Below are 27,900 nucleotides of genomic sequence, written 5' to 3'. Positions count from 1 at the left end.
GAGACTAGTCGATGGCACCTGGTTGTGTTCCGCTTACACACAACAGGGCACCCGGAAGACAACAAAAATACAGTTTATTTTCTTAAATTAATCATTTTATTGATTGCTTTATCAGATTTGATTAGCATTCCTTTAAATAAATAGTCGTAACGTTGTTAATGTGAGCATACAATTATGGGTACCCAAGTTACTTAAAGTGGAGCCATTTGTTTTTACTTGAAAACTTACCTTTGTGACAAGTTCCACACTCGTCACTGCCAAGATTAGAGGAGTTGCACTACCATTTCACTGTGTGCTCTGCCCATTGAGAAGTAACCTAACCTAGTATTTCTGTTTGACACTTCACTGTCGCCACTGTAAAATATGTGCACCTTCGTACAGGTATTTATATCACAGGTGAGGAAAAAAAAATTTTTAATTTCTGCAAGTCAGTTCTGAGTTCATTTTTATTTTGATTATTTTCTCAATACTCAATCAATACCCAGTTGAGTGAATTAGGGATCCTACACACACTACTAGTAACTAGCCTATAGTCAGATATTAGTTATTATTATAATAGCCTCAATATCAGTGTTTCTTCCAGAATTTTTTCCTCTTAGGGAGGGGGGGGGGGGACACAAAAAAAATAGTAGGCCTGTATTAAATATACTATTACTAGGGATTTTGGTAAAAAAACACTAATCATCATATAAAAATAAAAATTACATATTCTTGTAGAGCTCAACTATATGAAAACAAAACAAAAAAGATTTTCTGTCTAGCTCAAATAGTTTTTTTTAGCGAATTTTTTTGTGAGGGGTGGAATGCCCTTGCTTTTGCATTGGCCAATTGTGACAAGTCATGGTATACCTGAATAAATTGAGCATAGTTATTTTACTTGCAGTTGTATTTTGTTCATATTTGCAGAGTTGAGCTAGAATGATATATAGATCTTGTATATGCTGTAAAAATAAATAAAAATAATACAGAAGTATATTTTTGTGTTGGCTTCCTTCCATAACCCCAAAAAAACTGTGCTGCGCAAATATGAAAATGTTTCTAAAGCAATGTTTTACAGTGAATGAAAGAACTACAAAGTTAGCAATCTAAAGTAAATGACTTGAACACTGAAATGTGCATATAACTGCCCCATTATTTTGGGCAGGTGAAGTAGAGTCCATCTTTAAGACATTTTGTTATAAAACTGTGCTGCGCAAATATGAAAAAGTTTCTAAAGCAATGCTTTATATAAATACAGTGAATGAAAGAACTACATAGTTAGCAATCTAAAGTAAATGACTTGAACACTGTAATGTGCATATAATTGCCTTATTATTTTGGGCAGGTGAAGTAGAGTCTATCTTTAAGCCATTTTGTTAAAAGTGAACTGAAGTTATCTGATCAATGTTTTTATGTGTGTATTGTGTATGAATTCTGATTTTCAGCATATAAATATAACTAAGTAAGGGTAAGTAGAACTTGAATACTTAAAATTACAGTTAGCACATAGCTAGTGTAGTGTATTCTAGCAACAGACAGGTAACCTATGTCTGACTCAGCAAAATTTTACTTCAAGCAAAACTAGAACCAGAGTTGAAAAAATGAAAGACAGGTAGATCTATATTAAAATATGTTTAAAACAACAAGTAGGAGATTTGTTTGTACATTAAGAATACTGTTGTTAGTGTATCAAAACTAAAAGCCGGCAGATCGGGATGAAGAAATATAACATTGGAGTCAATGGGGGCAACGTGACCTACTTACTGTGACTACTTTCAAATGAGTATTTACTAATGTCAAAGTCAAAATATCCAAAAATAAATATCATTTCTATAAAAATGGGATGTATATGCTTTGGAAACTTTCATTATCTAAATGGAAACTTTTCAAAAATCGCGCTTTTAAAGCATTTGAAGTTAACCTTTATACCGCGGTAAGACCAAAGCAGAGACAGCATGCAATCAGATCGCTAAGCCATCAAAACAACTGGAAAACCATTCTACTTTTCATTTAACATTAGGAAATGACCTTTTAAACTTAATTAATTACCATAAATTAAAAACTTATTAGTATGCAAAACTAAATCTCGTGCGCCCGGTATCAGAAAGTAATGGGAGATTTCGGGTCATGTTTTTACCGCGATCTCGGCCAATACCGACAAGCCTACTATTACTATAGAGTATAGAGCAGTTTCATCCTGGCATCTCTTGGGGGGGGGTGCAGCATAAACTTTAGTCGTGTTGTGTCCCCCCCCCCCCCCCCAAGAGATGCCAGGAAGAAATTGCTCTATAGTAGGCCCTATAATTAGTATAGGCCTACTATTTTTTACTCTTATATTTATATAGCCTATAATAGTATAATGATACTGTTGTAGCCAAATATATTTTAATATAGATACAAATATTATTATACAGTAAAACAAAAAAAAAACTATGCACAGTGATGAAAGCTTACTTTAATTAATACTTGATACTTTAGCATATAAACAACAATTAACTATAACTTTATTTTTTTTTCAGAGTTGAAAGTCTTGAAAAATCAAGAAAAAAATGAAGATCTCCAAATTTAAACATTTTGAGTGCTTTCTTTTGCTTTTTATAACCTTGTGGATGCCTGTTATGGGTCAGATTACCCCACCTCCTCCAATTGGAGACAGGCCTGTAATATCCGATAACAGAATTTGGTACCTCAATCACATACCTAAACGGTGCCAACCACCCATCATCGACAGGTTTAATGGTGGGGGTGTTATAGTTGACAACAGGGCCCTCGTCAAGAAGGACAACCCACACATCATTAGAGGAAATATTGAGATAGCACCATCTGGTTGTCTGTACATCGAGCCAGGGTGTATTTTGAAGTTTGCTCCAGGCATGGGAATGATAGTCAATGGCACTCTGATTGCTAGGGTAGGTTTATGAAATGGAGGATATTTTTAAGCACAAATTAGTATTGAACTCATTTAATAAGTAGGGGTGTTGCAAGTCTAATTATGCCAGCATTATCACTTACCATGATATTTAATTTTACTGTGTTAAAGTCAACACAACCCCTATTTTCAGAAGAGTTCATTGCTGCATTGTGCTTTGAAAAAATTAACAGTAAATATTATAGGCTGCTATTTGTTAATGAAAAAGATTTATCTATGCAGTTTCGAATAGATTTAACTACTTATAGGCCTAAATCAAGTTGTTTGGTAAAATAAAATAAATAAAATCTTTGGTTTGCTATAATAGGGCAGCACAGATCCAGGTGGGCGAATTGTCATGACCAAGGCTGAAGGGCAGGATCTTGGACGCCCCAGTGGTAACTGGCAAGATGATGCTAGGTTAACTATGGGCAACACCACGAAAGATGGCCGCTTGGAATTAAAGTTTAAATACAAATGGAGGGCCATTTGCACTAATTATAACAAGTATGTATTTGTTACATTGATAATGTAACTTTAATAAAATGTAACTTAAATTATTCTACATATACTTCACTTGTGTATTGATAAATTTTTAAAAAATTGTACATCTTAAAAAATAAAAGCATAGGTTTTAGAAAAAAATTAGTAATCTTGATAGATTGTAGCATTTTACAAATTCATAAATATTATAAATAATTTTACTTTTAAATCTGAATTTTTTTATAAGATGGACTAAAGTGCCTTTTAAACAAATTTTCAGCTTCACTCTCATAGACGCCAATGTGACCTGCCGGCATTTAGGTTTTCTAAAAGGTAACTTTACCTATCATTCGTTTGCACGGAACTTAACCGACTACATTCTTTGGGAAAAGCCTGATTGCAAGGGAGATGAAAACAGCTTGTTTGATTGCCCGGGTGCTGTGCAGATGCAGATTGGTAGACATATTTGTGGTGAGTAGATTCACACTTTTGTACTCATCCAGTTGTCTGTCATTTTATTTTACTCTCATGGGCAAAGGTGCCAAAATTTGACTGGAAAGGTAACATAAAAAAGTAAATAATCAGTGACCTTTATTTCATTTTGATACCTATACCTTACTGATTTCTTACTTCTTTAATTGAAATAACATTAAGGCCTATAAATAAGCTTTTTCTCTATTTTATTAATAAGACAATGTGAACGTAAGAAATATTGTTTCTTAATTATAAACACATAGAATTATTAACATAGTGAAATAGTAAGTTTACATAGAATTTACAAGCTCTTTTTTTACTTCACATTAACTTTTTCCGACATTTTTTTTAATCGCTTTGGTTTAAATAATAAATATGTTACATACAAAATAATAGCAGCATATCACCATGGGAAATATTTTTACAGATGGCCAGGAAGTTGTTGGATTTGAATGTGAAGGTTTGAGACCAGGTTTGGCCTTGGATCACTGGAGAAGTATTGATTTTTACAATTCCAGTACAGAGGCAAAATATCAGGTATGCTGATTGTTGTAAGAATTAAATAACTGAATGTGTTGTTAGGACAAAACTATCTGTTTACAATTAATTAGATTATTTTTGTGGAAAATAGTCACTAGCATTTCAGATTTCTATAAGCAGTTTAAAAGTCTCAGTCTCTAAATGAAAACGACAACAGCTACACAGTTCATTATTAAACATTTTGAAATGTTACTAAAGTAAAAAATTATTTTAAATATTAAAGTTAATTTTTTAAATATAATATCCTTGTGATTTAATTTAGTTAAACATTTCTACTTAACATAAGTACACCCATTATTACTTATTGTAATTAATACTATATCCATTTTTTTTTAAATTCATAAAAAATAAAAACATTAGCTTATGCATATTGTTATTAGTTTTGTTCTGTGTTGATGTATGGTCTATATTTTTAAACTTTTATATCTTTCAGATTCTAAACAATAACCGAGTTTACATGAATGAATCTTTATCATTCCTGGAGTACTTGGACATCAGCTACACTGGGCTAGATACCTACCATGGCAAGACATCTGAGCCCAACATCTTTTACCAGAAGGCTGCCATCTCTGCCAGCCCCCATGTGCCCATGATGAACAATGTCACTGTTTTATATGGAGCTTATGATGCGTTGAACTTCACAGAAATCGTTGGACCTATTCACATAGCTAACTCAACATTTGCTTATAATAGAGGTCTTTATTTATTTATTTTTTACTTTTTCTTTGTGAATTCTTTTGAATGAAAATGGTTTCTGTTAAGACATGTTAAAATGTACATATATAACTGATTTCAATGGGTTAGGCATGATTGGGCAGGTAACTCATGGTTGCTAAACCAAAAAGTCCTGACTTTGAACACTCAGGCAGCTGGGGACGGCAACTCATCTAGGAGAGACAACTGCTGTATTGCAGATTGTTCTTGGATGGACAAAGTCTATGGGAACAAATCCAAAAAAAAAGCAGGCTGAACTCAATGTCAACTGGCCATATGGCACTTTAAATGTTGAAATGTAATACTTAGATCTAATTATGAAGGAGGGAAGCCTCCCTCCCCAATACTAAAATTAAAAACAAAAAAGATGAAGAAGAACTGGTTTCAACTTCAGAAATCAAAATGATTTCAAAAAGTATAATTTAAAAAATGTATTGTGTGTGTCTAGTAAATTTCCCTTTCAAACCTGACGGTCTATGGGGCAAGTGAAGTAGAGTTCACTTGTTTCTGTGACCTTGGCATATGAAGAGATAGTGTGGTCAGCACTATGCCCAGCTGCCTTTACGTTCCCTAATGTGAGTTAGGTACCCATCAGAGTTGGGTGGACTCAGGGATGGTCTACTGACTTGAACCCGGATTCCAACTCGAGACTTACTGGTTAGTAGTCCAGCTCTCTACCGCTAGACCACTCCGTGTGTTTCTAAATGTTCGTATAAACACAGTGTTTCAATTTGAAGTATACCTTGCAGGTTATGGTATGTTTTTTGAGTGTCTAAATGTTTGTATGAATACAATTGTTTCAATTTGAATTATACCTTGCAGGTTATGGTATGTTTTTGTATGTCTAAATGTGTGTATAAATACAGTGTTTCAATTTGAATTATATATTACAGGTTATGGTATGTTTTTGTATGTCTAAATGTGTGTATAAATACAGTGTTTCAATTTGAATTATACCTTGCAGGTTATGGTATGTTCATACAGTCATCAGTTGGCAGGACTTTGGTCAATATGACAGAGGTGCATCACAACTGGGGAGATGGGATCAAATTCTATGTCAGCAACCTGACCATTTTTGACTTTCGGAGAAAGTTTCCACCTGAGAGTTCAATGTGTGCACAGGCCAACACTGAAGGGGCAAGCTACCCGTTTTATCAGTACATGGACCTTGTTCAGATCAATGGTGATCAGCTGACCATGGTCTCTGTTGGTGGATCCTGTGATAGGGTACAGACTTTATTCATGTTTACTCATAACTTATTTTGAAAAAGTTTATAATTGTTTCAGAATTGTGTACAGACTTTATACATGTTTACTCATAACTTTTTAGCGCAATTTCCATTCTGGAGAATTGCGTTTATTAACCCGTCATTTCTGGATGGATGAATGGATGGATGAATGAATGTGTGTCCGCAGCTTTAAGTCGTATCTCCTCCTCAACGAAGCAATATCGAGGACTAGTTCCAAACCAATTATGTTAAGCAAGTTACGAGGATGAACATAGGCCATAAAAATTCCGGGTTTCTTTCATGGATTTCCCGGAAAAGCCAAAAAACCTTGAAAAAATGCAGTTTTTGGCCCATACCTCGGCAACCAGACCACTTAGCGACTTGAAACATGTACCAATCGATTCCTGCCATAATTTAGAACAATATTGCCGTAGAAAGTTTTCAAAAATATCCTTTCGTTCGGTCACAAAAAAAATGTTTGAATTAATTAAAATTTGGACCGAATTAGTAGGCCTTTTTATCCAACCACACCACATGCGTCATCACGTTCAATAGCTGCGCCATCACGTTCAATGGCTGCGTCATCACGTTCAGTAGCTAGGCACGCAATGGTTTTTAGTCATGTAACTCTATTGTAAATAAAACATGTATTTTAACCAATGGTTTTACTAACCCTGCTCTTGATTTACGCTACGACAGAGGTATTTTTAGATAACATAAGGAAATTGCGCTTAAATGTCACTAGACTTTTTAATTAACTTGTTTTGAACAAGTTTACAATTGTTTCAGAATTGTGAACAGACTTTATTCATGTTTACTCATAACTTATTTTGAAAAAGTTTATAATTGTTTCAGAATTGATTTTATCTGAATTATTTATTGGATGTTTAGATTTTTGTGTTATTTAAAGCATAATAGTTGTTTTATATTTGAATCACACAGAATAGTATTAACTTTTACTAGAGATCTAAGCTGAATGTACTTATAGTTTTTTTTTAAATTGCTGAACTTACCTTATTGCATAAAAATTTTTTTTTCTTAAAATTCAGTAATCTCCCAAAGCAAAGACCCTTAAAATTAAATTAATTGAAAATTAACACCAGTTAAATATTTATTTCAGATGTATTACACATCTGAAAACATGAAAATTGGAGTCCATTTCATGATTATGGAACGAGATCCAGAAGCCAATGGAACTTTAATATTTCAAGATGGTGGATTTCTAGCACCAGAGATCAGATTTCCTATTAACAATGGCTCTTTCCCAGAGTCCTATACTACAAAGAACAATCGCTTATATGTCAAATTTGTATACTCAATACCTCGAAATAGAGTGTGCAAAGTGCTTCCATCCTGCATACGATTTTTATTGGAATTTACTTCAAATTATGGTGAGAAACTGTTTATTTTTTATCATTATACATCTAATGAAATCTAACTTGAATAAAGGTCCCTTTTTTAAAAACATTTATTACAAACTGATATATTGTTGGGCAACCAAATATGTGTATATTTTATCAGTGATTATCTCTTGCTTCATGGTAAGGAAAATGTGAATTAAAATATTTTAAAATTGTACTGATTCAATTATTTTGAACTGCTCACTTTTGTTGTTTTCTATTGCAGATGTTGAGGAAGATTTTAGGTTGATAATGTCCAATGTCCACGACAACATCGGCTATGGTGTCAACATACAAGACATGCGCAGCAAAATTCGAGTCAGCAATGAGACAGTGATTTCCAACAACCAGTTTGGGGCTGGGATTCACGTGTACAAAGGTGCCGGAGAAATTGTCATTAACGGGACGCGCATTGAAAACAACATGGACGCCGGTATAAACATAACCTACTCCGGCGGTTATCAGCTGATCAATAACACGCAGTTAATCAGTAACAAGGGATACGGGATCATCACAGAGTATATGAGGCTAAACCGTACGCGTATAGAGTCCCGAAACAAAGTGGAGGTTGTCCGAGCAACTTTTATGTGGAATGAGTTTATTGGATACCGAATGGGGAACTACTGTTTGGGAGGAGACTTCCTTGTCAATGAGAGCTACTTTGCTTACAATTACGACGACGCTATAGAATATTTATCATGCAATATAAGTACAATGTACAAGACAAAGCTTAGAATAGCTTTTAACCGGTTTAATGATAACTTCAGGCATGCAATTCTCATGCGACCTTTGCTCAACACAGAAGGCATAATTACCAACAATACCTTTTCCAATCACACCTTGGCCACTTTTAGAATAGACAACGGCTTTGACCTGTTGCTCAGCAGGTGGTATCGTGACTTTCCTGTTAATTTAAATATCTTCGAGAACGAATTTTCCGACAACTCTGGGCGGTATGTGGTTAGCCTTCGTTTGACTCAGTACAGCGCTCCACAAAATATCGACTGCAAATTCAACTATTTTATCAGGAATGAAATCAATAACTCATTCATGTATGTCAACCCTAGAAGCCGGGCCAATGCGGTTATAGTCGTGTCGTCCAGCAATGTTAAACTGATGCGCAATCACATCAACAACCCGGATTCTGTGAGAGAAATCGCCACCCACCTAACAGATCCATCCATCAAATTGAATGCCAAGGAAAACTATTGGGGGACAGAAATAAACAAGCAGTCTGACTATGAGAAAGTTTACAATTCTATTTTTGATCAAGTAAGTCATTTGTTTGACATAAAATGTTTATATTTACTTTTATTTATTTAATAAAATACTAGTTTTTATTAATAGTTTTTAAATTATATATTTTTATAATCATACGTTTAAGTGCATATTTATAATTCCAAACATTGTTTTTTAACTATGTGTAATTTACATTTGGTTTTTACTTAAACTTTTGCACAGTAATTTAGGAAAAAAATATTTTTATTTATATAAAATTAAAAAGTATTGTTTTCTAGCATTGTTTAATCTATTCCATTATTTGTTTGTTATCAGGATGATCGCTACAATCTAGCCCAAATTGAATATCACCCAGCACTGCGAACCCTTCGCCTGTATGATGACTACCTCTCCACTGATATACCTCAGTATGTCTGGAGTTTCCAAAGAGGGAATGTTATTGGTGGGGTTTTAGAAATGTCTACCTTTGTTGTAGGAGCTGGAAAAACCTATTATGTTGATAAAGATATATACGTTTTCAAAGATAAGGTAAGTAAAATTCTAACTTTATTGCACTTTCTTCATGACTAACTTGATCTTAGAATAAAACTGTTATAATAATTCTTAAGCATTTTTGCTTGCTTACCAAAAGTAAAGAGGGAAAAAAACAGTTTTTACCCTGCTATAGAATTTATAAAATGTATGAATTTCTGTTATAAAATAAATCACCAAAATGCTTATTAATAAACGTCTTGACTCTAGACAAAATAAAAAATAAAAACCAAATGAAAATATTTTAGGCCCAATACAATACTTTAAGGTACACTGATAAAAAAATTCTAACTTCGTACTGAATGGAAAGTGCATAGTAACTTAGTCTAGTTATAGCTCTGAAAGCATAAGTGTCATTTTTTTGTGTGCTTGGATTTATAACATTGCCCCTCATGTATGTGACACATGTTTTGGTTGGATTTCTTTCCAGACACTATTGCTTGAGCCAAATAGCAAGCTGAAGTTTGCCACATCTATCGGCATCGTGGTGCATGGATTACTGACAGCTGATGGAATAAACTTGGGGTCGCCTGTCATTCTGGATGTGGATGATCAAGAGGAGTTTGTCCCAATGGAAAATCGTACGGCCAGCATACGTCTGGTTGATGGACGAGATGAGTTTGAGGGCAGGCTGGAGGTTGAGATCAATGGCCAGTGGGGAACAGTGTGCTGGGATGTAAGTAAATTGTTTTAAATTAAAGATTTTTTATGTGTCGCTAATTCTCATTATTATTTTTTTATCGTTTCCAAAAAACATGGGACAGATGAAGTAGAGTTTATTCATTGATGTAGGCATAAAAGGGGAAAGTGTGGTTACCACTATGCCCAGTGACTTTTGTTTCCCTAATGTGAGTCAGGTACCTATCAGAACTGGGTGGACAGCGATATCCTACAGACTTAAGCCCATGATCCGAACTTGAGACTTTCGGGTTAGTCTGGCACCCCATTACTCGGCCATGAAGTCCCACGTTTTACTAATTAAAATTAGTATAAGATTTTTAAATTAATTAAATAAATTGTAATAATAGTTAATGTAAGTGTTTCATGTATCAAATCCTATTTAAAAAACTAGATAAAACAATGTTTTAAATTTAATTAGTTTCATATGAAGAAGTTTTAAAATTAATTGAATATAAACTAATAGCTGGTATCAGGTATCTAATGGTTACTGGAATACTCAAGAACATTGCAAGGGCTTAATTTCCAGACTTAGCAATTCAATGTCTTGTACCACTCATCCCTTGTAGATATTCAAAATACTACCTTGCTAAACCCCTTTCAACCACTATCAACACTTTTTAGAAGATGCTAGATGCACTACTTTAACAATAAAGAGTTTTCACAGATCAGAGTTTTAAAAAAATCTGATAAAGTTTTTTTGGTCACAAGCCTTTGTTTAAAAAAATTTCCTTCAGGGTTGGATAGAAGAAAATTCCATGCTGGCCTGCCTGCAACTGGGACTTGCATTCAACCGTGAATACCCGACCGCCCGTGACCAGAAGCGGGCACCTGACGGCACACCTGTTCTCATGAGCTGGGTGTCCTGTGATGAGGTGGACACGGATTTTACCAAATGCCGTGCAGTAAATGCAGATGCACACACTTGCAGTCATGATAAAGATGTCTACTTGCGATGCTTTCGACCAACATGGGCAGGTAAGGGAAACAACTTATAAAGTAAGCTATTGACAGTTGGAGTTATTTATTTTTTCACTATACTAAAACTAGTAGTTTTATCACAGTAAATTTTAAAAAACAAAGGCTGATGTTATTATTTATAATGTTTTTTTATAAATTTTATTTTCTAGTAATAAAATTAAATTTGTTTATTGCTTTTCAGAATAAATAAAACACTTAACACTTTGTAATCAGCGGATCCTATACTTTTTCTAACTTCCATGTTTAAACAACTTTTCCTTTCATACTTAGGTGTAACATTAGCAGCAGCTTACAGGCACGATCAAAACAAACCAATGCAAGTCGAGTCTCAGATTAGACATGTCAAGATTTTCAATGGTGGGCTGCTTGACCCTGACACGTCACAGTTGACCCCAGCTCTCCGCATAGATTACAACTACTACCAGATTTCCTACCTGACAGTGCAGAACTCCATGTCTGATGGCGTCTCCTTCTCATACAACCATCCTTTTGCCTTGAACAAAATGGAGTATTTCACTCTCCTCAATAATGCCGGGAATGGTCTGGTTACCAAATCACCAAAACTCGATGTAAGGATTCAAATTGTTAATTCATCCACAAAATTTTGATATAATATTTATCTTATATAAAATTTAAATAGTTTTAAAAATATTAGTGTTTGAACTCCATATTTTTAATTTAATGCACAAACATTCAACTTTTTAGTTTATAATGATAGTAAAACAACTATTAATCAAAACTTGAGGTGTGAATTCAAGCCCATTTAAAATTAGTCTGTGATATTACAATGTATTAATAAGTAATTTTTAAAATTTAAACTGTTTTAAAAAAAAATTAAAGTCCAACGTTTTAAACATTTTTTAAAATCTCTACAGCTGATGCACTCAAAGATTGAAAATAACCTAAAGGCCGGATTCATGTACGATCCATTCTTCTCTGAGTACGATGCTCTTCTCGTAAGGAACATGATCTACCCTGATAGGAGGATTAGCATGTTTGGCATGCCGACCAGGACTCTGGTTCAGGAACAGATCATGTTTTTAATTTGTGATGCTGGCAGCGTAGTGGAGAGGAAAACAATGACAGTAGAGCTGAGGGGTAGCTCTCCATCTAACAAGCTTGCACTTCAGGTAAAAAGTTTAATTTGAAAATTAAAATATTCAGTTTTATTAATATGCATGTAGAGTTTTGTATATAAATAATTGTTAATGTTAGTTTCAAGCCTCTTTAATTATTTTTACCTAGACTTTTCTCTTAATGATGATTGTGTCCATACGTTGGTAAAAAATTTAATTTATTAAAAATATCAGCTTTACAAAGTATTCAGTTTTATTAATATGCATGTACAGTTTCGTATATAAATAATTGTTAATCTTAGTTTTAATCCTCTTTAAATTATTTTGCCTAGACTTTTCTCTTTATGATGATTGTGTCCATATGTTGCTTTTTACAATGGGCTTAAAGATATGCAGATTGCTTTGATGTATTTTGACTATAACAACTTTATATAATCTGTGTCAGTGTTGTTACCCCCCCCCCCCCCCCCCCACCACCAATTAAAAAGGAAACCAATGAGTTTGAGATAGACTATGGATGTAATCCACTCAGTTGCAGGGAATTAGAAGAAATAGTATTTGCCATTCTAAAAAGTTTATGGGTGTAATCCAGCCATTTGCCTGGGACAGGGTACCTAATTTGTTGCCTTGTATATATTGTTATAAATGCCAGTTTAGAGCTAATCACTACCAATTTTTAAAAGAAATTTTAGCTAATGTTAAATACTAGGCCTATACATTTTTAAAAAAAAAATGTTTTTTTTTTAAAGTTGATACCATACCTTTCAGCACTTTTAAATGTATTTCTTGCCTATTATTTTTTTTTTTTAATTTTCATATGCCTAGTTGATTTCATTTTAATTATTTAAAATGCTCTCCCTTAGGTTCTGGATTACCTCCCTGTTGAGTCAGCAGAAAAAGTTACAGTTTTTGACTCAGGTGTCAACATGATCTCCTCAAGCAACATAAAGAGATGGGAGTTAGAGAAGGACCTGGTTGACTTTCCCATCCTGTCCAGCTCCAATATCCTCACCATCCAGCTTCAGCTCACTGGCCAGCTCTCTGGCCGGCTGGCGTTTGCTGTTATTTGTCGTAAGTTTAGCACAGCATCAAATTTGCACCATAAAAAACATCAACACCTTAAAGTCATTTTTTTTTAAATTGTATGGAATTTGAAGCCTAATGTTTGTGAAATTCTACATTTGAGAATTTGAGTTTTCTGTTCCCATGGAATCATTACTGTACCTCTAACTCTTAAGGTATCAATAACAATTTGATAAAAATATGTTTCAGGACTGTGAGGCACGTAATTTTCAGATTGTTGATTTTATATTGTCATACATAATAATTTTCTAATAGTTGATATAAATATGAAAAATATATCAAATTTTTCACCAAAATAAACAACACATCAGTTTTTAAAAAAATTATGATAAATTAATTTTTATTGAAAAAATAACAATTAAATTCATTCTTGCTGTATACAAATCAAAACATGGCTTTAATTATGATGAAATTGCTTACTACTTCAGTTATGTTTTGTATCTATAACCTATTAAAGAAATAAATTATGCATGTGCTACCGCCATATATTTAATTCGCTTATCAAAATAGTAGACCTGTAGGCTACTTTTTTTTTCTATTTTGCACAAAAACAAAATAGTATTAATAAAAACAAAACATAGGAGTGCTTTTCTAAAAGAATTTTCTTTTAATTTCAGGCCAGTTTGACACACTACCTCCTCAGCTTAGAACAGCGGTTACCAACACATCGTTTACAGGCAATAATCAAGGGATTGTGACAAAACATTACAACAACCCTTCCAATCGCAGGCTGGAGATTTTTCACAGACACGTTGAGGAGGAGCTGTACTTCAAGGTACCTTTGATTTCTTTGTTTCTGTATGTACTTCATGGTACCCTTTGGTTTCTTTGTTAGTGACTGTACTTTAAGTACCCTTTGATTTCTTTGTTATTGGGTGTACTTCAAGGTATCCTTTGATTTCTTTGTTATTGGCTGTACTTCAAGGTACCCTTTGATTTCTTTGTTGTTTGCTGTACTTGAACGTACCCTTTGATTTCTTTGTTATTGGCTGTACTTCAAGGTACTCTTTGATTTCTTTGTTATTGGCTGTACTTGAACGTACCCTTTGATTTCTTTGTTGTTGGCTGTACTTGAACGTACCCTTTGATTTCTTTGTTATTGGCTGTACTTCAAGGTACCCTTTGATTTCTTTGTTGTTGGCTGTACTTGAACGTACCCTTTGATTTCTTTGTTGTTGGCTGTACTTGAACGTACCCTTTGATTTCTTTGTTATTGGCTGTACTTTAAGGTACCCTTTGATTTCTTTGTTATTGGCTGTACTTCAAGGTTCTCTTTGATTTCTCTGCTATTCTTTTTTAATAAGATTCTTTTACTGTATGACATTTACAAATCTGATAAAAAGCATCTTTTTTGTCTAATACTATGCCTCTTAATTTAAAATAAAAACCTTATTTTATTTTCCAGGATCTAAAAGTGTTGAACAGTGTACGCCATGCCATGCACATGCCTAGTGTTACAAAATTTACAGATGACTACATACCCTCATATGAAGATATGACACGGCCAGAGCGTATTGCCAGAATAACATACACAGTGTTCCAGTCCATTTTCACGGATAATGCTTACGGCATATTAGCTGAACACAATCATGTTGACTTTGCTAACAACGTCTGGCTGTGGAATATTGATCACGTGACACTGCAAGGCTCTAAGCAAGGAGGGCTAGAGATCGAGGTACCCCGGGTGAATGATTTATCCGAAGGCAAGGCGCACGCTGTCAGTATAGTGGACTCTGTTTTTCAGAACAACCTCAACTTTGCTTGTACCATTGCTGGTTATTATGCCAATGTTCAAGTGCAGAGAAATAAGTTCATGAACAACAAATGCCTGCTGGGGTTGGTCTCCATCACTGGGATGGAGAAGAACTTAACTGTCAGCAGTAACTTGATCACAGGCAACATCGGCCGTTACATGATTGACATCGACATAAGCAGTCACTCCGAGAACGCCACGTCTTTTAAAGGACAGATGAATCTCAACCGAATTACTGGCAACCGTTACGAAGGCATTGAGCCTCCAGGTGCGGCAATCAGCCCTAAGAAATACGCTGTTGCCATAAAGGGGCTGCAGGATATGAGCGGCAGTTACAACGTATTCAACAACCCAGACCTCAGCTTTGAGTTTGTGGCAGGCATCACGGCGCTCACGTTAGGCAATGAGATGGATCTGACGCTCAATTACTGGGGGGTCACCGACCAGCCAAGCATCAGAAAAAGAATTTTCGACTTTGACGATTGGAATAATTACGTCATTGCGAAATATTTCCCTTACCTTACAAGGGATGACCCTAACTCTGTACCTTCGACTGGAGCAGTAGAGGAAATTCACTTGGATCCAAACCAACTTGGAGGTAGAGTGGAAAAGTCTCAAATTCTGATGGAGATTGGCAGGCCGTATATAGTCAAATCTGATCTAACTGTCATGCCTGGGATCACCCTCACCATCCCACCTGGGACAGACCTGCAATTTTTTCCTAACGTCGGTATCCTCGTTCTGGGTCGACTAGACGCCAAGGGCCTCCCGTTCGCAAGGATAAAGATGAGACCATTGCAGCCAGAATACAATTACCTTCTAACTGGTCGCAAGAAGAGAGATCTGACCAGCCATGAAAGAGAAAAAGAACTAACTGCTGCAGGTGATTTGGAGAGGCATGACAGAGAGAAACGGCAAGCTGCTACAGCTAATATTCGCCTGCGGGGAGATGGAACTTTGTTTAAAAATGCAGGATTTTTAGAACTCTATAATGCTTCGTCAAAAACATGGAACATGATGTGCGATAGCCAGTTTCATGAAAAAACCGCAGAGGTCGTGTGCAGGGAGTTGGGGAAAGAGACAATTAACGTCAAAGTTCGATTTACCTACCTCTATGATTACTACATCTATGGCAAGCCAATGTACATGAGGAAGGAGTTTTGGTATAACACATACAACTGTGGTGGGGATGAAACCTCCTTGAGCCAGTGTGTGACCAGGTACAACTATAACCTACTGCCTTGTATTTATGCCGCGAATTACACCTTCATCACATGCGGGGACAGAAACCTGGAATCTGGCTTGAATTATTGGGGTAATGTCAGGTTCGCTAAAGATTCATTTGAAGAACAGCCACTGCAGGCGGATATTGGGATTGACCGCTCGTACATGACGTATGTGGATATTGAAGGCGCAGGCATGCTGCATGGGGAGAAAGTTGGTGCCATTCAGACGACGTACACAACGCCAATCTTTGAAAACATCAACATTACAAAGTGCGCGGAGAATGGTTATGACATCATCGCACCTCGGCAGGACCTCAACATCCAGCGGCAAAATATTTCTGGAAATCTGGGATTCGGGATAAATGCCCTTATCCTCAATGGAGAGTCCAGTGATAGACGATCTTCTTTCCTTCCAAATGGACCAAGTACTATACCATACAATGTGTACGGTCTTGTAGATATTTGTAGGATGGAGAAAGAGATATTCCTGGAAACAAGAATGATTCTCTTTTACAAATATGGCCCTTTGATGAGAGATTGTGTCAAAGTTATTCGGTAAGTCTGTTTTGGTTTTCTTTTATATTTTGGCCATAAGTACTACATATAAAAAATTTAAATGTTTTTGAACATAAACGGAACTAGAGCAATACCTAATAAGGTTCTTGAAAATGCTAATACCTTACATGTTTAAAAACATCAACATCATTTCTCTCCCTTGTGTCCCCAGGACACATGGGCAAAAGCTCTTTCCACTTTTTACATGTCTCTAGCAATTTTCTTGGCTTTCTGCCATGATAATACTTCACTTATCAGTTGTATTCTGTTGCGTACCACTCTCTTGGCCTTCCCTGTTTTCGTTTTCATTGACGAGTCCAGTTTGAAAATATTTCATACAATTTCTTCATCTCCAGAACACGAAGGTTTGTTGGACTCAGGTTCCTGCAGATCAACCTCTTCCAAGAGGATTTCAATCGTAACATGGTGGAGATCTTTGATGGCCAGACTGTGGATAACAACAGGCTAGGCAGGCTGGTTGCCAACAGCAGCTCAGCAGAAATTCAGCAACTGTACCAGACGACAGGAGACACCATGGCCGTACACGTCCACGCTTCTATCAGCTTTGGGTCCTATGGTTTTATCGCAGAGGTGGTCAAGCTTCCTGTAGCTGGTCTAACTTATCCTAGTAAGTTTTCTTTTTTTTTTTTTTTTTTGAGATAGTTGAGACAAGTTTTTTTTATAATTATACAAGTTTTTACCATTATAATGTATAAATACAAATTTATTTAAACAAATGAATATAATTAAAAGGTTTTCATTTTTGTAGCATTCATAGAAAACTAATAGTTGTAATTATTTCTATTGTAATTAACTGAAAACTGAAACATCACGATTAAATTTTAAAACAAATTATAATTCCTAAATCTAAATAATGTAATTGGTTTTATTCTGTTAGAATACAACAGCTGAATATAAAAATGTTTTTTTTTTAAATTTTCTTTTGTAGATAGTGAATTCAATCACAGACTGTATCAAGCTGAAATTAGAAAGAATGAAGATGGAGCAATTCAGTACAAAAACATAGGGGAGACAACTCCAAACGTTTTTATAGAACACTGCTACATCAGTGAGAACGGATTCCCCATCTTAAATCTTACATCCCCTCCCACCATAGACATTTCCCTGCAGAGTACCATCAGTTTTAGATTCTCTCATAACCAGGTAAGACAAACAGAAACTTTTCATACATCCTCTTTGCTTTGAATAATTTTTAAAAATTGATTTAAAAAAAATATTTCCTGTGTTCCATTGTTTGACAGCGTGGCCTAGCTGTAGAGCGCTAGACTGCTAGCCCCGAAAGTCTCGAGTTCAAATCCAGGTTCAAGTTAGATGAACATTCCTGAGTCCACCCAGCTCTGATGGGTACCTAACAATTGTGACCGGGCATAGTGCTGACCATATTATCTCCTTGTATGCCAAGGCCATTGAAACAGATGAACTCAACTTCATCTGCCTCATATGCATTCGGCGCAAACAGGAAAAAATATTGATGACTCTATTGTTTACAAATTCCAAAATAAATTCTTTCTGTCCATCAGGTCGCTTACAACTATGGAGGCATGTACCTGTTTGCTCACACCACAACCATCAACACAGCCCTCAAAGGAAACATCACCAACAATGTTTTTGCCTTTGGGAAAAACGGAGAGGCCCTGAACATTTCTGGTCACTACTTCCAGAGGCTGATGTTTCACCAGAACTACATCTACAACTACACAGCAGGTAATGAATATTAACTCTCATATTAGTGCATAGTTTTATGTGTGTTCTAGGTCCATCGATTATATATTTTTTCCACTTTTTTGTACTTTCTTGTAAAATATCTATGAATGCAATTTAAAGCTTATAATATTCATCCCAGTTCTTAAATCAAAGCTAAATCTTAACAGAAACTTCAGAGAAAAATCATAAATTAACTCCATACTTTTACATGGCTTTTTTAAAAAAGATAAATATACTTTTTTTGTAAAAATATTTTGTTACAAACTAAATATTATGGCTCATAAAATCCCAAGTTATACTTTCCAACTAAAGATTATATTCTAATGGTACAAACTAAATAATATTTTAAAATTAATTACGCATTATAATATTTATTAAAATTATACTCTAGGTGACTACAGAGATATCTTCCATGTAAAGAATGTTGTTGTCAATCTGACTCATAACTACATGTTACGTAATCTCGGACATTATATTCTGCATATATACAACAAGTAAGTTCATTTTTCCAATAAACAATTAGAACTTATTAGATAATAGAGCTGCTGTATTATTCTATTTTTTATGAGAATTAAAACTTCTTTTTAAAAAAATGCATCGATATTACAATACATCATTGAAGTTGCTATTGTGTGCCAACTTTACAAAGTATTTATGAAGTATTGTTTTCACTACTTAGTGATGACAGTGCAGGGTCTTAATGTTGACTTACTAAAGTTTTAAAATTTTACTGTACGTTATCTTGTTTAGACATATTTTCAAAGTTTTCTTGTTATTACTTAGTGATGACATTACAGGGTCTAAATGTTGACTTACTAAAGTTTTAAAATTTTATTGTATGTTATCCTGTTCAGACATATTTTTTTTGTTATTACCTAGTGATGACAGTGCCGAGCCTCAGCTGTATTCCCGCAATGGAATCTACAACAACAATTCTACTGCACTGAGGGAGAGCACTATCAAAATTGGACAGGGCAGGCCAAAGTTCATTAATAACTTCTTGGTCAATGATCTCAATGATTTTGAGATGGAGACTTATCCTAAACCTCTGTAAGTAAAAAAGTTCAATATTTGTATTGAAGATTTCTTTTTTTCCTTTAAAGTATTTTTATTGTGATATATTTCTTTGATAGCCAGAAGCTGTAAAAAATTTAAAGCTAAATTCTGAAGCTGTCACCAGTGATGGCCCACCTTTTAGGAGTCCACTGGTTATATATTTGATAAAAATGTTAATTTCAGCACTCTCGGATAAGCCGTAGAAACAAAAAATACAGAATTGAGATTTTAATCAATTTATGCTTAATATTTTTAAAAAATAATCCGGTTTTTTAATTTTAAATTTTGTTTAACTATTTGAGACAATGAATGTGTATATATTGTTATTTCTAGGCAAGATGCTGGGAACATTGATGCCAAAACAAACTGGTGGGGATCTGAGCGCCGGGCATATATCAATGGCAAGACCTACGATGCCAGTGATGATGCCAGATTGGTTGAAGTTGATTTCTGGCCACCCATTCTTGACAACCGGTCTTTGGTTGAAGGTAGGTTGCATAAAATCCCTTTGGGTTTAAAATAAGTTTTATATTACTTGTGTTGTAGTTTGAATTGGCTAAATAATGCACATTTTTCAAATATTTGTATTTTATTATTCTACAGGTAATTGTTTACCGGGGTGGGTGTTGGATTCTAATCGCTGTTATCGGTACATGGGAGGAGCTTTGCCCTACCAGAAAGCTAAAGAGTTCTGTCTGGTAAGTTTTAAAAGGCTTGGGATAAAATCTTTTTAAAACAAATTAAAGACCACTAAGCATTAAGCCTCTATATCCAATGTAAAAAAATTGAAGTTAATCAAAAGTTATAAATATTTGACCTTGCATTTATAATATTTCCATTTTGTTACTTGGATAAAAAATTATTAGTATAAATGTTAAACTGAATTTGTCAGCACTATGTTAAAAGAAGCTTTCTATATTTAACAATAGAAGAAATATGTCAGTTATATTCCCATAATTGTTTTAAAAATTGTTTTGTTATGCGGAGGTTAAACTTTTTATATTAAATTTTATTCTAGCTGCATGGAGCTTATTTAGCTGAGGCAAAAGACAGAGAAGGATTTTTTAATTACTTACTGAGGTTGATGGTGATTGACATGAACTGGGCTCAACGGGTCTGGGTCATGTCTGAGACTGGTAATGGACGCTGCGCATCCTTTGAGCAGAACTACATAGTCTATGAGCAGGATTGTGCACGTCTTTACTACCCCTTTATCTGTGAAACTGGTAGGCTGTTTGCTTTTTTGTTTTTTCTAAAGGATATGTTTGTATTTGCTGTTTTTTTTGCCACAGGATATAATTCTGATGGCTATTTTTTTCTCTACAGGAAATATTTCTGTTGGTTACTCTTTCTACAGTATATTTTTCTGTTGAGGGCTAGAAAAAAAATTGTTTTAGGGCTTATAATGGCTACATAATTCCCTCTTATATTATTGTCATAAAAATGTGAACCCTACCACTTTGGCCCTGATGCCTATCAAGAGTATTTTAGCCTTTAATCAGACAGATTTTATAACTATTTCTTTTTAAACACAAAAATAGCATGTAGTTGTGGGCTTTTTATCATTATATATTTGTTCTGTATATTATGAATCTATATCAGTTTCTATAATAGTTTCTCTACAACTTGGGTATAACATTTTTGGAAGTTTATTCTCAATATAATTGTATTTTTATCACCATAGCATGAGATCATATAACAAGAAGCACTATGGGTAATTTAAATCATTTTTTTACAGATCCTTTAATAGCTGCACCTGCACAGCTGACTGAAGCCATTCAAGCAATGATCATTGGAATATGTGTTGGTGTTGGTGGCGTCATCATCCTTATCATCATCATCGTTGCTATCCTTTGGTGCCTGAAATCAAAACGCAGGGAGAAAGAACGATTTGAAAGAACAGCATCAATTCGATCATCAATTAATAACCTCAATAAAATCAACAGCTCGCTTCGAGGAACAAAATCAACCTTGACCATCCTGTCAGATGTTGCATCTAGGAGACGTATGAATGAGTTTGATGAGAGGTCTGTTGTTTCTTCAGTAGCTAAACCATCTCAAGGTTCAGAATTTAGCAGTGAAGTTGCTGAAAGCGTCCACAGTGAACAGTCTGAGTATGAAATAGCCCCCCGTGTTTTGCCTGCCACGTTGCCCAAAGATCAGGGAAGACCCGTGCCCAGAGATCAGGGCAGACCCATGCCCAAAGACCAGGGCAGGCCAGTTCACAGTCTGCGGCCCAACAGAGCTGGTGCTAGTCCCAGACCGGCGAACACTTCCAGAGATGTAGCCAGGGTTAACCCAAGACTGGAACAGGATAGAGAGAGAGAACGAAAGAGAATGGAGCAGGAGAGAAGAAACATGAAAAAGGAGGAAGAAAGCTCTGATGAATCAGTTGAGAAAGAAGACTTTGACTCGGACAGCACTTTTGATGAAGATGAGGATGAAAATGAAAAACAGGTGTATAAAAACACGAGGGTGACGAAATCTCAGGAGCAGCTGTATCATAAACAGGCGACGCCAGTTAAGTCTGGTCTGCACCGAGCTGCGTCAGAAGAGAGTGACAGCACCCAGAACTCCACAAGCAGCAAGTCAGTGTCCAGCTTCACTGACCCTATAATGGCACCAAGTAAAGACATCTTCCCGCCACGAAGTGCATCCAAAGACCCCCTTCCTAACACTTTTAGTAAAAGATCTGTAGAGCAGCTGGATAAAAAGAGTTTACCATTGCCAGCGCCTCGACCCAAACCAGCGCCACCTCTTAGACCAGCGAAGGATGAAATCAGGCAGCCGCTGGTTCCAGCAACTGGGCGCTGGTCTCCGGCTTCTTCTGAAACTTCTCAAGGATCTCACTCAACCTCACACAGCGTTATCCCCAACAGGCTGTACACCAATGAACCAGGTCCGCAGGTACCAGTATACGACCCAGTCTACACCGGTGCACCACACAATTATAAAAACACCCCTGGTTCTGCCGTCAGCTCTAACCGCACCCCACTGTACGATCCTGTTTACGAAGGTTCTAATTCTGGAGAAAGCAGATCAACAGGCAGGTACGAGCCCATCGACTACACCCCCGCTAGGAGAGACTACGGCGTCTCACAGGAACCTGACACCGATTACATGCCCAGACCCATGGGTAAAGCTGCACTTAACAGCAGCAGGGACCGTCTGGCTGGACCGCCAACCCCTAGCAAACCAACAACCTTCAGGGGTCCACTTGTCTCAGACATTGACAGCTACACACCTTCCCATCATTCCAATGTAGATTACATGCCGAGGGCGCCGCTCACGCCCTCTACGCCATCAGACAGATCATACCAGAACACAAACATGAGAGGCAGCAGGGATCAGCTGGACACGATGTCCAGACCACCCACGTACAAAGAAGCGATGAATCCTCAATCCAGATCTCAAAGTAGAGACCGGCTCAATTATTCAAACGTCCCCTCTGCTCAAAGTTCAAGGGGAAGTAGGGACCACCTCGACAGACCTGACGTGATGTACCTTCAGCAACAAGGGGGAAACAGACATAAAGAGTCGGTGGAAACAGAAATATAAACTGATACAATGAACGAAAATCCAAAAACTTTTTTTGTACATTTTCCCATTGATGCCCTTTAACAAATGGGGCTGTCACAGAGTTTTTTCCATTCAGCCAGGCGTGTGTACATAGCCATCACAGAAATGAATGCCATTGATTACCTGTGTGTTAGATTGTGTTAAAAACATACTACTGTTTACTTGTGCCTTCTCTTCCTTTGTTCTCTTCATAAGAAGGCAGTTCTTGTTGTTTGTTCTTTACTTTACTAGATTATATATAAACTATACATTCCATTTTTCTTAGAAGGCTATATAAGAACTTCATGTATGGTAATGTACAATAATACAATAATTTACATATTATAATTCAATAATAAATGTTAATAGTTTAAATAATCTTTGATATAATTTTTATATGTATACATTTTATCCAGATGTTTCATAATACTGTACCATTTAATTAGCATAGATAATAAGAAGTTAATCATATTACTTTTTTTTTAAATTTTGGGATCATGTTAGTTTTATCAAAAGTGTACAAATGTTAACAGTAATAAGAGATATTAATGGTTAGCATTTTTAAACAAATGTGTTTTTTTTAAACCGAAGCAAAAACTCTTTAATAAAAAAAGTTTCAGCTAGTTTACTGCATAGTATGATGTTGTGTGTAGTTTTAAGCTTTTTATTTGCTAAACAGTCTCAAAGCCATAATCCCAATGCAGTATTTTAAAATCTGTAACTGAATTATAGTTTAGTAAGAATAATAAAAAAAAAATACTCTACAGAAAAGTATTTTGTTTTTTAGATTGTTTTTCCAAAAGGTCTTAAGTCCACATTTTACAAAAAATATATTTTCACTGTTTTTCAAAAAAATCAAACTTGATCACTGTACACAAAAAGACAATTTGTAAAATTTAAAATCTTAACCTTTAAATTTTCATTTAAATTAAGTTACAAAACAAGTCTTTTGTCTGTTAGAAAAAGTGTTCAACAATTGCAAAGACTTGAATTTTTGTAACGGTTAGTAACATTCTTCTTGATTTATTAATGCAGTAATGTTTCAGTTGAGCTACTTCAATTTATGATCTGTACATTGCATGATAATTTTCATTTGTATTCTTTGCCTTAATGCTGAAGAGCACTAAAGTATTGTGTCTAGCTTAATATTTAAAAAATATTTTAACATGTAAATATTTTAATTAATAATTTGCTTTTTGATGTAACTTTAAACTAATATAATATGTTGATCACATAAATGATTATAAATGTAAATATAAAACTTTGTTAAAAATATTTGTAAGTGCTTTATCATTTTCATTTTGCCTATAATAGCCAGACCCAGTTTTTTTTTCAGAGTTATTAGCCACTGGCAAAGTTTGCTAACTTTGGTTTAAAGTACAAACTTATGTTCTTGCCACTGTCATGTTTGTATATACACTGAATCAAACAATTGGCTCAAGCCCCATTCATTATTGATAGTGACACATAATGTTGTTAATCTTTACATAACAACATATTGTTCAGCAGCTACTTAGACTCTGTGCAGAGATAGTCAACCAATTGACATTCAAAGTCTGAGCAATATTTTTTTAACTCCCAACAAAGTTGTTAATAATACTATTTTTAAACAACCTGCATTCCCTTTGATATATTGCTCTATAGCAATATAACACAATATGGCTTTCAGAGATAATTTTTTGATTAGGGTTCTAGACTACACCATCATAATAAAGGTTGTGCTGATCTTCAACTGTTAAATAATTTTTAAAAATCCATATTTTTATATGATCACTAAACAGTTAACTTTTTAGCATACTGGTGTTTCTTTCTTTGTAGGTACTTTGATTGTTAGTAAATCATTGTATGATTTAACTAAGAGCTGTAAAACAAGAAAGATATATTTAAATGATTATTTTGTTAAATTATATAGATTTTAAACTACTTTATTGTCATCATAAATTATTTACTCCTTACTGTAATATTTTTTATAAAAAGATACATTTTATATAGTGGTTTATCTGTATTTTGAAACAAATGCAGAGCGATTGTTAGTAGCTAATTTTATTTTGTACAGTTGACCTCTGTCATTAAACTCGCAAAAATTCTATTTATGGCCTGGTATTTCTGATAGTTACAAGATTTTGAACTTCAAACATTCCATTTTAATTTCACTAGTGTAAGCCTTGTAAAATGAATTTACATTCCTGTATACAGTATATTTACATTCCACACTTTATAATGTGACATTTGTATTTTTTTTTTAAACTTTACAAATAGCAATACGTTTATATTTTCACTCAACATTATTGCTGCTAGTAGAGTGAATAAATACATGATTTCTTAGAACCCACAGAGTGAATGTTGAGTGTGATGTGTGAAACTGTATGTTGCCTTTGCTTTTTGTTAGTGCTATTGACTGGGTATTGACAGGGTATCCATTGTTTACCTAGCTGACACATTAATTTTACTACCATGCTTAATTATTTAATTTTGACTTTAAGTTTAAAATTAAAAAAAAAATTTTTAAATTATATTTTAATTAATGAACCAAACCCTATTTCAAGCATGAAGAGCATTATCCCACTATGGTTGATTAGTTTGCAAATTCCCTGCCCCCACTCCCCCATTTAAAAAAGGCCTAAAATGAAATTAATGTTCCCTTAAGTTTTCTTTTCAAAAGCTGTATTAGTTTTAGTCATGTCATCACTATTCATGGATCTGAATCTGTTGAATAATGTGTTCTAAATTTGATAGTTTATATTTCTAAAATGTTCATTTTTGTCAGTTTTTTAATGGATTAAAATCATTATACACCTTTTTTCAAAGTGTGCTTTAATCTTTAAGTAAGAGATGAACTCTACTTCACCTGCCCCATGTGTCTTGGGTACAAACGGGAAAAGATGATGATGCGTCGTTGATTAAATTTAACAAACTAGACTTACATTATGTTTCACATTGATATTGTGTGGATTATTAACGATCATCATTCCTAGACCCACAATCATCATTTCTGGACTGTTTGTGAAACAATTAAGTGCAAACACACCTCTTCACCAGACTCAGTTTTATGGGATTCCCCTAAGCTGGGTCCCATGACATTTGAGCTGCTTGCTGTCATCTGTTGTTTTTTTCTCTCTCTTTGTTTCCACCCAGCTGCTTTCTCTTTCATGGGGGGAGGGGGGGGAGAGAGGGGGGGGGGGGCTCCAATTTAGTTTTTGTCTTGAAATGTTAGTTTGCACAATATGTATCTAATCTATCCTCATATATGATTTAGTATACCTTGGCTAATGATTGTTTCACAATACTGTATAAATATTTGCTCAGCTAAATGATTCCCATTTCATTATTAACATATTGTTTCTCTTGTGTAGACCTAACTATAATGGAAAGAACTTTGTTTTGTTTTTGTTGCTTTTGCATTTTTATATGAATAATGAATTTTTACAAATAAAGAAAAGAACTGTATATACAATACCAAGATAATTTGAATCAATTAAATAATATTCTATATTACCCTCAGGTGTTTCTTTGTTGAAATCAATAATTTGCACCTGTCTACTGGCAAGAGGTTTCTGATATTGTAACCTATTATGGTATCAGACAGCATTTTGTTCAGAGTTTCTTCCAGGCATCTCTTTCATAAAGCACATCTCTCCCCAATCAAAATAGAATTTATATACAAATATATATTTCAACCTGTTTCCGCCCTCACCCACAGAGAAAAATGTCTGAAAGAAACACTGATCTTATTTAGTGAGCGCTGTAAGTCCAACAAGTTCATATGGGTAGTTTGTCCATATAATGTGTAATGGTAAAAAAATTTACTGCAGTAAGCATAGTCAGCCTGCAAATTTTGGCCTAAGCTATTTTGAACATCACATTTTTATATAAATCTAACCACTCGGTGAAAGTGAACTCTCCTGCAATGTTGAGAAATGTGACCAATTCTTTTTTTTATATCATGATGCTTTGGTGGATTTAGAACATAACAGCCTGGTTCTTAGCAGTGTTTCTTTCAGGCGTCTCTATGTAGATCCCCACTCTTCGGATGAAATTTTTAAAAAATTAAACAGTGCCCCTCGAAATTTCAAGTGCTCGCCTCCCTTCCACCCCCCCCCCCCCCCCCCCCCATCCTCCAGAAAATCCAAATTTATTTTTGTTGTTTTAGTGTTAGTCCAGCAAACTACTTCACAGTGCACTCAGTCTGACAGTTCAGTGTTGTTTTTAAGTGAGGCCATACCATTAATTCAGCAAATGTTATTACACACATTCCTATCACCTGACTTCATACACACTACATGTTTAGCTATCACCATATACTATTGCTTGAACAATGCATGCTAAGTTATTCAAAATAAAGAGGATACTTAGCCTAGTATCCTTTTACTTTTATTACATCTGCAGAAATGTGTTGCTCCCCACCCCAAATGTAAACATAGTAAACTTTTCAATAATTTCTTATCTAGGGCTATTTGAATTACATTAGCATTTTGCAAAATTCAAGTGTTACGGTTTTAGTTTAATTCTTATTCCTGCTAATACTCTTAGCATTAGTGGTTACAATGCAGGTAATGGGGTTCAATACACTCCAGGTAACACCATTTAGGGGATAACACCAAAATGAAAAATCACAAAATTTACTGTCCAAAACAATATTTTTGTCCAGTTAAAAAATGGAAATGTAGGGTGTAAGGGTAAAACAGTCGATTGACGGTGATATTGAAGCCTGA

General features: G+C 34.9%; 1 protein-coding gene across 1 annotated transcript; it reads left to right on the top strand.

Annotated features, from left to right (window-relative positions):
* The first annotated feature begins 18 nt into the window (after positions 1–18).
* LOC131949165 (protein bark beetle) lies at positions 19–26,322 on the top strand. The gene is made up of 26 exons (XM_059310954.1): positions 19–396; positions 2,499–2,888; positions 3,216–3,394; positions 3,651–3,841; positions 4,272–4,381; positions 4,818–5,079; positions 6,063–6,325; positions 7,448–7,718; positions 7,954–8,999; positions 9,282–9,494; positions 9,928–10,173; positions 10,913–11,153; positions 11,427–11,725; positions 12,032–12,286; positions 13,096–13,303; positions 13,933–14,090; positions 14,721–16,849; positions 17,206–17,477; positions 17,799–18,013; positions 18,391–18,574; positions 18,966–19,068; positions 19,454–19,624; positions 19,964–20,118; positions 20,234–20,328; positions 20,649–20,856; positions 21,369–26,322. Exons 2-26 carry the CDS (start codon positions 2,529–2,531, stop codon positions 23,186–23,188), a joined length of 9,654 nt encoding a protein of 3,217 aa, XP_059166937.1. The 5' UTR covers positions 19–396; positions 2,499–2,528; the 3' UTR covers positions 23,189–26,322.
* Positions 26,323–27,900: the final 1,578 nt, after the last annotated feature.

The sequence above is a fragment of the Physella acuta genome, unplaced genomic scaffold, assembly GCF_028476545.2.
Source record: "Physella acuta isolate Inbredline_101_S28 unplaced genomic scaffold, ASM2847654v3 ptg000676l, whole genome shotgun sequence".
Classification (NCBI taxonomy): Eukaryota; Metazoa; Mollusca; class Gastropoda; family Physidae; genus Physella; species Physella acuta.
The sequence above is the reverse complement of the archived record's forward strand: the minus strand, read 5'-3'. Positions and strand labels throughout refer to the sequence as shown.

What these genes read in the sequence shown, in the direction of transcription:
- LOC131949165 (XM_059310954.1), top strand. Translation starts at nt 2,529, where the DNA reads ATGAAGATCTCCAAATTTAAACATTTTGAGTGCTTTCTTTTGCTTTTT. An exon ending in GTACAGAGGCAAAATATCAG is followed by an intron (nt 4,382 to 4,817) that starts GTATGCTGATTG and finishes TATATCTTTCAG; the next exon opens with ATTCTAAACAATAACCGAGT. An exon ending in GGCGTTTGCTGTTATTTGTC is followed by an intron (nt 13,304 to 13,932) that starts GTAAGTTTAGCA and finishes TTTTAATTTCAG; the next exon opens with GCCAGTTTGACACACTACCT.